Source organism: Pteropus alecto, unplaced genomic scaffold, assembly GCF_000325575.1.
Source record: "Pteropus alecto unplaced genomic scaffold, ASM32557v1 scaffold79, whole genome shotgun sequence".
In the NCBI taxonomy this organism is placed as follows: domain Eukaryota; kingdom Metazoa; phylum Chordata; class Mammalia; order Chiroptera; family Pteropodidae; genus Pteropus; species Pteropus alecto.
The window spans coordinates 5067732-5081084 of record NW_006494612.1 but is presented as its reverse complement, the minus strand read 5'-3'; the positions used below and the strand labels follow the sequence as shown (position 1 = coordinate 5081084).

At 38.1% G+C, this 13353-nt stretch overlaps 1 protein-coding gene and 1 pseudogene across 1 annotated transcript in view; one reads left to right on the top strand and one right to left on the bottom strand.

Annotated features, from left to right (window-relative positions):
- LOC112474292 overlaps positions 1–13353 on the bottom strand; it is a 67743-nt gene that overhangs the window by 53472 nt on the left and 918 nt on the right. The window contains exons 2-8 of the mRNA XM_025042386.1: positions 11024–11096; positions 10536–10646; positions 7156–7269; positions 5918–6112; positions 4661–4814; positions 3184–3341; positions 279–431 (exon numbers count right to left, since the gene is read on the bottom strand). Of these exons, the coding sequence (XP_024898154.1) occupies positions 279–431; positions 3184–3341; positions 4661–4814; positions 5918–6112; positions 7156–7269; positions 10536–10646; positions 11024–11096 (958 nt within the window). The remainder of the gene's footprint in view (positions 1–278; positions 432–3183; positions 3342–4660; positions 4815–5917; positions 6113–7155; positions 7270–10535; positions 10647–11023; positions 11097–13353) is intronic.
- LOC112474389 lies at positions 4317–4432 on the top strand (annotated as a pseudogene).

The following is a 13353-nucleotide window of genomic DNA, read 5'->3' as shown; positions in this document are numbered from 1 at the left end:
AGATCACTAACAACAGGAAGGAGTTCTGACCCAATAGAGAGGATACAAGAGGGTGGAGGTCTTCCGCAGATGACACACGAGGCCATGTTCTCTGAGCTGCCTCTCCTGCGGATAAGACACTTACCCTTTGTCTTAGGGGACAGTAAGACGAGGGAATGAAGAGAGGGGACAACAGGGACCTGACAGACTTGGTGCTGCCAGGTTGCCTGGCTGCTTGGAGGATACTTTGTGACACTGCTGACATCACTGAGAGTCGCCGTAGGCACAGGTCTTCTCACCTTTATAAAGGGAATCCAGTTGGCTCTCTTTTTCAAGGCCACACCAGGTCCTGCCAAGCCAAAATTCTCTACTTTAGCTTTCCCAGTATCATAGTCTGGAAATGTTTGCATTCTCTGTTGCTCCATGAAGATGCTTTGGAATTTTTGGGAAACCTAAACAGGATTAAGAAGAGAAAAGCAGAGACCAGGAGAAAAGTCTCAGATTGTAGGTCATTTCAAAAACAGCTACTGATCACATTGGAAACAGTCTTGGCGTCAAACTAATTCATAAAACATGACTCTGTGACAGCAACACGACCTTAAATAGATGTACTTGTGAGGCACACGTTTTCAGTCAACTCATTACTGTAACTGTGTCTGTAACTTGTTCCAAAGATTGGAAATCATGTGTTATATTTATATGTATTTTGAGCCATGCCCTAAATGGGAAGTAAATTGTTCACCTTTGGAAATACATGCACTTTTCCTGGTCACCTGGTAAACTAGAAAAATCTAAGGTTATATAAACCTGCTCCCAGAAGCCTGACCAGGATGATGCTAGAGAAAAGGGCCCAGATACTATGACCTGTTAAAATTCTTAAGGTACCTCAGCCAATCCCTTCACAACTCACTTTCAGACTGAGGCTACCAGCGCTTTCTGTGACATAACTTCTGACTGTCAAAATGCAGAATACTTCTTCTTCCCTTCTCCAGGGTGGGCCCAGGCCTACTGAGCCTGTGGTAGTGCCTTATTGCATCATGGCCACACCACGTCCTGATTTTCTCACTACATGATAAGCTTCTTGAGGGCATGGACTATGACTCTCAAGAGCCTACCACATGGTGATGGTTGTACAAAAATGTGAATGTGCTTGATGCCACTGAGCTGTACACTTAGAAACAGTTGAAATACTACATTATGTACATTCTCTCTCTCTCTCTCTCTCCACAAATTCAAAATAAATATATACACCCCATGTTCATGCATCATTATTTACAATCGCCAGCATAGGGAAACAACCTAAGTGTCCATCGGTGGATAAATGGATAAAAAACTTGTGATATACAACACGCACTCTCTCTCTCTCACACACACACACACACACACACACAGAACGTACCACAGTACTGACACATATTAAGGCCTTGACAAAGGTTTCTGGAATAAGAGAGCAAGTTCAATGAGTCACGAAGCTCAAGATTCTTCCAGTTAATGCTGGTATCTCTCAGGCTGTACTGTCCAATACTGTTGCTCCTAGCCATGTGTGGCTGTTTAACATTTAAGTGTAAATTCATTAAAATTAAATACAAATTAAAATTTAGTTCCTCAGTTGCACTACCTATAATTCAAGTACTCAATAGCCACATGTGACTAGTGGTTAACATATTGGACAGAGCAGATACAGATCATATCCATCAGTGCAGGAAGTTCAATGAGACAGTGCTAGACTAGGGCTGGGGGTGGCAAACTTTTTCTTAATGGGCCAGATAGTAAATAGTTTAGCCATTGCAAGACTATTGCAACTACTCATCTCTGTTTTGTAGTGTGAAAGCAGCCATAGACAACACATAAATGAATAGGCATGGCTGTATTCCAATGAAACTTTATTTTAAAAATGCAGGTGGTGGCTGCAAGGTTTGCCAATCCTGCTCTAGGGCATTGGACAGAATAAACAGTACTCCAGTACAGGAACTCTGTACACAAAGAAATTGTTGTGATGTGATTATCTCAGGAGCACAGTTAGTATTGTACCCAACACTGTTATAAGGAAATCAAAAGTGGAAACTGTCAGTCTATGAAGGAGACGAGCTATTCTTTGAGAACAAGGCTGCTTTGTGGGAATACTCAGCAGCCTCATGTTCTCCTGTTATCACTGATGATAGCCTACTGTGCTAGAATTTATTTTTATTTATTTTTACCCTTTATACACAACCTCTTTTTACAATTCTGGTTTTTGTCTATCATAATACTTGGTGAGAATGAGAATGCTGAAGATTGTGTTGATGAAGAAGTTGTGAAAAGAAAGGCAAAAGCTAAATATCATCACCTTCAGAAGAACCAGAAGACATATGATACCACTGGTTAAAGAGTCTGTGTTACATACTAACAGAAATAATCCCAGTAAAATAATGCTGGAACAAATACAAATGGAAGTGCCACTTCGAGGTCAAGGCAAATGGCAATAGAGGAGACAGTGGCTTCTTACATGAAGAACATTCAAAAACATTCAGATTTGATTTTTGCCTGTTTGAATCAATCAACTTATTATTTTTATCTAGCAGATATATATGCTTTCAGATATTATACACCTAGAGCTCGAAAAAAGATATCTTTATTGTTGAAACTCTGGCCGAAAACTTTATTATTATATATTTGAAGCTCTTTCTATATAATCCTATTTTTCTCTTTGAAACAGATTTTAACATAGCTCCTGATGATGAGGGTTTTTTGTATTTTTTGTTTTGTTTTGTTTTAAGAAAGTGCAACACTGTTATATCAGAGCAGACTGTGAGACTTTAAAAATCACTACACAATATATACTCTATTGAATATAAAGCATTTGCCAACAGGGGAATTGTTGCTATGCATTCTGAGAATTGAAGGGCTTTAGACACTAGGTAACTCCACCACGGAAATTTGCCAAATCTTGGCTATGTTTACATCCTCTACTATGGACTATCACCTACCTTTTTCTTTAAATTCTGCAGAAAATTAAACCTACAAGCCCTCTGGATTGGATATTCGAAGGTGCCATTACTCTTACAGAGAGGAAGTTCAACTGCTAATCTAAATCTCCTCTATTACTATTATATTTTATCACTCTAGAAACAATTGTGGCAGTATAAAAATACAACTTTGTGGCAAATACTAGTGTTTTCTTTCACGAACATCTATATTTGTATTAAGAAAGAGTCCATCAAGTACCAGGGAAAAAAGTTCTATTTCCTTGGCCGCATCCCTTAGCTCCTCCACGTCATATTGGATATTGTAATGGGAAAGCAGGAGCCTCAGCTGAGGTTTCAGTTCTTCTGTTTCTGTTGTGTGTTGGGGCAGGATGAAGGCAGCTTTTGTTCTTGTCATCCCTGAGAAAAATCCAAAATCAAAAGCATTAAGACCAGTGAACATCGGTCAGGAAGAGAAATGGGGGAGTCCTTGGAGGGAGGGAGGCCTCTTCTGCTGATGGGGAGGGCCATTCTGCTCCTTGCCCAACCGTCTCTGCCACACTTTACAGACTGCACCACACTCGGTCAGGCCTATCTGACAAACTCTTGGTGTTGGCTTTTTAGGGGGAGGTAGCCAGGATGCCCTACTCCTGTTTTCACAGCCTATAAGAGAAACAGAACAGACCCTTTAGGGACTGGTTTAGCAGGAGCAGAACTACTATGGTCCTTTGTGATAAACGAAGAATATGATTCATAAATTAATCAACAAATTAGAAGAAGGTGAGAGCCTTCACCTCCTTCCACCTGGCTCACTCCTACTTATCTCTAAGTACCAAGTTTGGACTCTCCTCCTTTAAGAGGCCTTCTTTGATTCTTCACAACAGGGTTGGCTGCCTCTCTAGGCACACCAGGTACATACTGCAAGCAAATATGTCACTCAGAGTAGAAACCTGATCAGGTTTCTTAGTCATCTATAACGTAAGGTTAGGATAGGAAGACTATTAAATTGATTCAGATAAGAATAGTCTTTTAAAATCATGTAATATTAAAAATGGAGGAAATTTTAGAAATTACTTAATTTGAAAGGTTTATTTTAGAGTTGAGTAAATTGAGAGCCAAGGAAATGAAATGACCCAAACTTGCAGGCCCATAGTAAGGCCACAACAGAAACAGGTCTAGAGCTCAGTACTGCCGACTTCAAGTTCATTGCTTTTCTCTTTCTCTCTTAATTTGCTAGTTATAAGGATAGAGGGAATAATGTCCAAGAGAACTGTTTGTTATTTTTTCCATCAGAAAATATCAAACTAGGATGTGGTTCCATGGCGTAGCAGTTAGCACGTCTGCTTTACACGCAGTAGGTCTTGGGTTCATTCCCCAGTGGAGCCACGGTCCATGGTCTATGACCATGCCACCCTGAACAAGCCTGATGTCTGATCTCGGAAGCTAAGCAAGGTTGGGCCTGGTTAGTACTTGGATGAGAGACCACCTAGGAAGACCAGGTGCTGTAGGCATAAATAGTAATAAATAATAAAACAAATAAATAAATAAATAAAAATAAGAAAATATCAAACTAAATTTAAAAAAGAAAATATCAAATTAACACTTATTTATTAATAAAATGTAACTTTTTGGTACATAGAAACATTTCCAGTAAGATCAAGTGATATAATAGCACATGTGCAAAATCACGATCTCCTTTTCTCCACATTACCCTAGGGGAAAGAAGACTAATTTCTTACCTGAAATACTGGTATTCGCAGTGCCTGGAGATGCAGAACCCTGCAGGTCAGGATTGATGTCACTGACATGGACCTGTTCACTTTCCTGACCAATCTCGGGGACTTCGTCGACTGCTACACTCAGCACGTTGGAGATGGGCAAATACTGGAGGGCCTACGGAAGGGTACAACCAGAAGGCTATGTAACAACTTAATTCTCAAGGATGCTTTCAGATTTTAGTTCAGGAGTAGCCCTTTGCTTTGATAGAGAAGGAAGGAGGTAGAAGTGGGCCTCAGCAACCTGCCCAGCTGTGAGAGGCAAATTTTGGAGCTGGGCGACCTGGTGTGCTCACCAACTCTAAGCGACCTAAAACTCTGGGCAGGTCTACATGGATCAAGCACCCATAATGTGCTTGATCCATGGCACTGTGACAGGCATACAAAGATGAATAAGATGTGGACCGACCTCAAAGAGTTCACAGTTTAGTTGGGGACCCAGATTCATGAGCAGGTCATTATTGTGCCACATGACTGAGGAAAGATGATTCACAGGTAGACCACAGTGACTGTTAAGGAAGGGATGACGTCAGGGCGATAACCAGTTTTCTGGTTTGGATAACTCTGTGGTTAGTGATATCACTTGGATAAGGCGTAGAGGAGTTGGAAAAGATTTAAGTGGCTAAACAATCTTTCTAAAATGAAAATGTGATCATGTCACACCTTTCTGATGCCTCTAGGCTGGGTCGGGGCCTCTCCTCTGTGACTCTCTTTACCCTGTGCTTATACTTACTCTGTTCTTTCTTATCACATTGTATTTCAGTTAGCTATTTACTTACCAGATTTTCCCACCATCCTGGGACCCAGTTACTTTTCAGTAAAGACTATATCTTCCCTACATGGCCCAGGACATGTACCTGGCAGATATTAGACCCACATTAGATACTGCCAAATAAAAAAGTAGAACTACATTGGAAAGCATAAATCCTGAATGAGATGATGGGAACGAAAACTTATAGAGTAAATATGAAATAGTACAACAGAGACATCTTTGAAAAAGCTAAATTAATGGAGTGATTTCATTAGAGCAAGTTTCCAAAAGAAAAGATTTCAAAAGTTGCAAAGAACAAAGCTAGTGACCCATTTTTTTCCAGTCATTTGAAGGACGAGCGGAATACAGGAACTGACAATCCAAAACTAGGTGACAAGTGTGAGAAAACAAAGTGCTGACCATTTTGTTTGGGAAAGGACCGCATAATCACATAATTATGTTTCATGTACCTGCAGGAAGCGGTGAATAGTCTTGAATGAGTGTAGGTGACACACTAACCACTTTGTGTAAATAGTAAGGTCTTCCTGTGTCACTAAGTTAGGAGGATTGTTTTTTCCCATCAGGAAGTTTTCTCGAGCAACAGACAACCTTTCTGCTCTCTGAAGAGCGTTACTGTACTCCTGCATAATGTAGGCGACTTGTTTCTGTTTAAGAGATGCGAGGACAGAACTTGGTTATTTGCAAGCCTTATCCTCTTGTGTCATTTGCTTCCAAGCATAGGATAATACTCTTTAGGGGCCAAATAAGGGGCTCTTGGAATACTAAAATTCTTTTATATTCTGCATTTGACTGACAAGGGCAGTGGCCACATTCTTAGGATTTCGAAGGAGGGAGACTCCAGCAAAAAGTCAGTGCATAAGAATGTTTGATAACCTGAGTTGGCTTTTAGCTTTTTATCTATAGCAGAGGAGGATAAGTCTATGAAGAAAAATTCATTTCCTATAATATACAGCTTCCTTCAATTCTTATTCTTAAAAACAAGTACTTATCTTCTACCATAGGCAGAACAGGTAAGTAGGTGCATCCACTATTTTCTCTCCCATCTTTACCTATGACTTTAAAAAACTGACAAGTTAAACTGTTGGCGAAATTGTAGATTGGTACAGCTATTAGGGAAAACAGTATGGGGATTCCTCAAAAAATTAAAAATATCTGACTACATATCTGAAGGAAGCAAAATCAGTATCTCGAAGAGATATCTGTATTCCCATGTTTATTGCAGCATTATTCACAATAGCCAAGATATGGAAACAGCCTGAGAGTCCATTGTTGGATAAATGGATAAATAAAATGTGATAAATATACACAATGGAATATTATTCAGCCATGAGAATGAAGGAAATCTTAATATTTACAACAACATAGATGAACTTGGAGGACATTATGCTAAGTGAAATAAGTCAGCAGACAGAGAAAAACAAATACTGCATGATCTCACTTGTATGTGGAATCTAAAAAAAAAGTCAAATTCATAGAAGCAGAGATTAGAACATTGATTACCAGGCTCTGGCAGGCAGGGAGATGTTGGCCAAAGGGCATAAAATTTCAGTTATATGAGATGAATAAGTCTAGAGTTCTAAAGTACAGGCATGATGGCTATACTTAGTAATAGTGCATTGACAACCTTATTGACCATTTTGTTTAATCATGAAAAATAGCTCACAGGTTTTAGTCATGGGCTTCCTACCTTGTAAAGAGGATAAAGTTGCTCCATGATCTTACTGTGCTGGCAAAACCTCTTCCACCTAAGCATGTGCAAATATTTACTCAGGGCCAGCTGGGTAATTCTCTCTGTGTAATACTTTAACAACAACAACAAAAAATTAACACTTAGAATACAATTATAATAGGAAGACTAAATTAAGTCTTAAGAATACTAACAACAGGAAAATAGGTCTCTGCTTATTTTGGAAAGATGGATTTTTTTATGTGAAAATCATAAAATTAAGAAACCTGGCTCAAGATATCATCTAAATTTAAATAAAGAGAGTAGGTATGTCTAAATCTATATGATCTGTTGCCAATCTAACAGATTGTAGTTTAATTTATCAATTAGTGAACAATTTTAGCAGTCACATAAAAGCCTATACAATTGTCTAAGGCTGAACTTAAAATTTCTTAAAAACTGAAGTTATGAATATAAAATACGAAGCACATTACAGGTAAGATTAAAGCTTTTAACCTTAGGCCAGAGATTTTATTTATACTTAAAAGTAGTTAAAGAACCCAATTCCTTTTAAAATGTTTTATTTCTGATAATAGAAATAATACTGGCTATGACAGAATAAGTAGGACCAGACTTGTCCTTCCATCATAAACAATTAGAAAATAGGGTAAACTACACAAAGCAACTGTTTTCTGCCACGGGACAACAAGCAATGCAGGACTGTGGTCCTTGAGAGAAAATATACAAATGAGATGAGACCTACAATAACCTTGGTTTTCTGCCTGAAGAAGGCAATTTCTGAACCACGGAGTAGGAAATGGAATCTTAAGCAGAGCTCGATGGTTTCTCTGAGTTGGAGGGAGAGAAACAAAAGTTTGGGAAGCTGAATCAGCTGGAGTTTGCAGTACTGAAGAATAGGAAGTTATGTAGAGAAAGGGCCTCAGAAATCTGCATAGAGAAACCTTTGAGTTTTTTGCTATTAAGTTGTGCATATGGAGGGTGAAACTCCACAAGGCTGTGCAAAGAATAACTGACTAGGGAACTAACTGTAAACTGAACAGTTTTAAGATTTCATACAGGGCTAGGAAATGCTCAAGTGCCAATCGGACAGAGTAAAGCGTCCTCGCTGAACACCTGAGGCATTCAGTGGAGATATCAAAAGGGTCACAATTTAGTAATAAGGATAAACTATCCCTGGAGTAAAGATCACTCTGAATCTGCTCTAGCAAGCTTAAAAATCAAGCCTTGAAAGCATAAAGCTGATCTACAACTTAACACTCTTTGAAAGTCCAACACTCTTTAGAGAAACACAGAAAAAAATCAGCATTCAAGAATGTAAAATTGCAGTGTCGATGTCAAAAAAAATAGTAGACATGAAAAAAAGTAGGAAAATATGACCCACAAGCAGGAGGATAATTAATGAAGCAAAACAGACCCAGACATGACACTAATGATGAATAGCCAACAAAGACTTTTAAAAAAGAGCTATCATTAATATGCTTAGTATATTTAAGGACCGAAAGGAAAATGTAAACATAATAAGAAGAAAAATAAAAAACGTCAGAAACAATAAAATAAAGCTTCTAGAAATGAAAATTATAGTATATGAAATGAAAACTTTATTGGATGGAATTGACAACAGGTTAGATAGTGAAAAGAAAAGGTTAGTGAACCTAAAGATATAGCAATAGAAACTACAGAATGAACTACTGGGGAAAAAGGACTGAAAAAATATTAGCAGAACCTCTGTAACTTATGGGACAATATGAAGTGATTCAACATATGTGAAATTGGAGGGATGGGGAGAGAAAATACATTCGAAGAAATAATGGTTGAAATAGTTTAAAAAATAGATGAAAATGATGAAATCACAATCCAAGAATTTTAACCAACTCCAAGCAAGAGAAACACAAAGAAAACATAATCAAGGAATATCATAATAAAATAGCTTAAACCCATAAAGAGAAACTCTTAAAAGCAACCAGAGAACAAAAGGGCACATTGTGTTAGAATATGAAAATGATGCAGGCCAGAAGACAAGGGCACAATATCTTTAAAGTAATAAAAGAGAAAAACCGTCAACCTCCAATTCTATATTGGACAAAAATAACTTTCTAAGTGAAGGCAAATAAAAACTTTTTCAAAAAAAAAAAATTCTGAGAGAATTTGTTCTTAGCAGGTCTACACTACAAGAAATGTGGAAGAAAGTTCTTTAGGCAGAAGATAAATATCATCTAGAAACTGACTCTACCAAGGTTTCTCAACCTCAGCACTATTAACACTTGGGATTGAATAATTCTTTGTAGTGGGGGTTATCTTATGCATTGTAGAATGTTTAGCAGCATCTCTGGCCTCTACTCACTAGATGTCAGTAGCAACCCACTTCCGTTCCCAAATTGTGATAGCCAAAAATGTCTCAGGACATTGCCAAATGTCCCCCATCTCCACCCTTTCCTTCTCTCCAATGAGAACCACTGACAGACACAAAGGAATGAAGAATGCCAGAAATGATAGGGTGAAGAATCCTAGATGAAGATAATGACAACAATTTGACTTGCAAATAGAATCTCAATGCCTTTTATTCTTTGTGATGCATTTATTAATTACTAACTAGGTGCTAATGAACTAATTTGTATGCATAGTGAGGATATAACTCATAACATGAGAGTGAAGAACAAAAAACTTTAAAAGTCAAAACAATACATGCTTATTATAGAAAATTTTAAAATATGTAAAAATAAAAAGAGGAAATTCATTTTCCTGCCATCCAAAGACAGTGACTGATAAGTTTTTGTCTATGTCTTTTAAGTGATTTTTCTTACATGACCATTATTCATCCTCTCTTCTCTCTGTCTCTCTCTCTCACACACACAATTTTTGTTAAAAATATTACATAATAACATAAATATTCCTTATGCAAAAAAATGTTTAGTGGCAGAACAACGTTTTATCAGGTACTACACTGTTTTTCTTAACTCTTTCTCCTATTATTAGACATTTGGACAATTTCTTTCACTTTTATTGGTATAATGCTGTGATAATAATCTTTATGGAAAATGTTTTTTTCTCCATGTTGTGTTATTTTCTTGAGAATGAACTCCAGAAATATCTTCCCCAGGTTGGCTAACAGCTTGTTGAGGACTGAGACTATCTTAGTCAATGTCATATTGCCTTATAGTTCCAGCACGGGGAGTGATTAGTAAAAAATTGTTTTGTGGCTGTAACTAAAACCTAACTATGACATGGGTCTCTAACAAAGAGGAGCATTTATACTAAGTTCTGCAAACCACACATGTAGAGAAAATCCTATTCTGGCCAGAGGATATGCTAGAAAGCAAGCTTTGTTCATACATTTCCACTAAATTCCAGGCCTATTTTTCAAACTACAAAATGACTCTTACCTGTAGCAGAAGCAAAGGTAAATTTTCAGGAGTGTACTCTCTTCTTAGGCAGCTCTCTAGCTCCCTCTGCATGACATCTGCTTGAATAACAAGGGGCTTTGACTCAGCCACCTGAATGCCAGGCAACAGAAAGGCAAAGGGGGAAGTAATAAAATTATCAGTGCGTATGACAGAAAATGACATAAAATTTCTGACCATTTTAACACAATACATTATGCCATTATATCTACATTTCCAAATACAAATTTAAATGTCACAAATCAAGGAATCATAAAGTTTAAAACATCACAAAAATCAGCTATCTCTAAAGAAGTAGTGACCTGCTCTGATCCAGCAGCGAGCTCAGTATCAGGCTGTTTCGTTCTTATAACCAGTGTCAATCACATCAGCTCTGTCTGCAAAAAAATTTTTTTTCCTGCAAAGAGTTTCCAACAAGATAGCAAAATCTAACTGATTGTAGTATTGAAACAGCTCACTCTCCTACTCACCTGTAAAGTTCTCTTCAGAGCCAGTTCTCTTTCTCTTCTATAGTAAGAAATATCCTTTGGTATTCTAATAGAGCTGCAGAAAAGTTTATGCAATAAAAGCTGTAATTATAGAAGCTGTAATAGGTAAGATTATAGGTAGGCCCTGGTTAATCTATAATTCTTCACAATTACTCATTTTTAAATTAGTATATCATATTACACTGGATTGCTGAGGCTATGTAAAGGCCACATGTTTCGGTCTGAGTCAGGATGTCTCTCGTGTGTACCTCATGTTTGCTAAACATCTCCTGGGGCCAGTTTGCCTCTCCTTCTCCCCCTGTACTCTGGATTTGGAAGCAAGGAAATAAAGCAGAGGTAGAAGAGATTCTTTTTTCTCCTGCCTGTATTTCCTCCAGTAACTTTATCTCTAATGACTGTTGTGCTTATCAGACCTATATCTCACCCTAGTTGACACATAAACCAGTATTTTATAATCTAAAAAAAGTTCTTATTTTTATGTTCTTGTTCAATTATCTAATGATGAAAATGACCTTTAAATATAAAACACGAAATACTTTGGATATCATTTTAACCAAACTTTCTGCTTCAGGAAAGTTATTTATCTCTAGGAAAAAGTTAGCAGAAGTGCCTGCTTCTGCAGCCTCATGGACTGTGGTCCAAGTCTGGTCACGAGTGTGTTATTTGCACCATATGCTCTGACATGTGGAAGCACAAGCAGCATCCAATAAGAGGGCGCCCAATAAGAGGGTCGAACCCTGAGTCAGGAAGAGGGGAGCTCTCCCTATTTGGTGTAAGATACTCCCCAAGGCTTGGCAGCTTTGGGAACATCAGGGGACAGCAACCCTGGTGCATTGCCACTTTCTTAGGATGAGACTGGAACACATGTGAGAGATCATCTCGAGATTTTAGGGGGATTGTATGCGCTACAATTTAGATTGATGTTGTTCATATGACCCTACCAGTTCCCACGGATGAGTTTTAAGAAAGATGAAAATAGACTGTACACTTGCCAGAAGTCCCCCCTCCTCTCCACACACACCCGCCCCTCAAATGGAAGCACTGATCCTTTGAAAAAAGCACCAGGCTGACAGGAGGTCCCCCAGCTATAGGAGATTAAGTAACCCATTGAGCCATTTGTGTTGAAGTTCCAACTGGAGTCGAAGATAATCCCTCCCCTATCTCCTCACATCTTGGCTTTGATGGAAAAAAAAAGGGGGGGCAACCTCTGAAAGGGACTTCAAAGTAAAAGTATTAATAAATCAAAAGAGTAATTTATGTGATTACTGGGTATCTGAATCCTGACTGCCTCATGGAGGTAGAGAAGCAATAACCAACTAGAAAGGGACCAGCTACTTACTAAACAAGCAGTCAGGGAAACAGAAATAAAACCCACCGCTTCCCTGCCCTCTTGTCTTCTAATTCTTTGGCACACTGGGAGACTGTGGGGTCCTGGGTTTAGCTGTTCCAACTCTTTCTTACTTAGATCATGTCTTTCCTCTCAGTTAACCTCAAAGTATCATGAATGACCGAGAAGAGATTGGTGAACATAAGTGGTATGTGCATCAACCCATAAAGAGATTCACTCATTTCTTCAAGTTTTGTTCATGCAACATTCATTTATTTATTCAGCAAGGATTTATGAAGCACTTGACAACTACGACAGCCTGGGTTTTAGGGGGTAAAACGAGGAAAAGAATGCAAAAAAAGAAAAAAGGAAGGAAGGAAGGAAGATGACTAAGGTAGAGTAATCCTCCAGTTTTCAATAGATTTTTCAGTCTAGTGGGGAATGACAATGCTAAAGTGATTATCAGAAGTGCACATTTTCCATTTTCTTTGGACTTGAGAACCTAGTACAACATCTGGGAAACAGAAAGTGCTCTAAGTATTTGTTAGATTATTGGAGGAGTAGAGAAACACAGGTATCCAGAAATTTCCCATCACTCTGTCCTAGAAGGGACTTCGGGAAGCCTTTGTTATCACATTGTACCATGGGGAGCACTTGCCTGACATTTAAGTTGTAACAATATCAACACTTGATTGATTATTGCATGGTGTTTTCTAGTTTTCAAAGTGCTTTAACATGTATTATCTCAATTGATCTCTATAAGGTAGACATATTTTTTTAACCTCATTTATGAAGTAAAGAAACCAAAGTTGAGAGAAATTATGACTTGCATGATTCCATTATCTTTCTACTTCATCACACAACCCTTGGTCTGTTTCCCGCGACCGAGGGCTTTAAATACTAAATTGTTAAACATCCAATTACTGGTTCTTCAGAATCATCTTTGAAATGAGATACTAATGCACATACTTACTGCTTCTTTTCC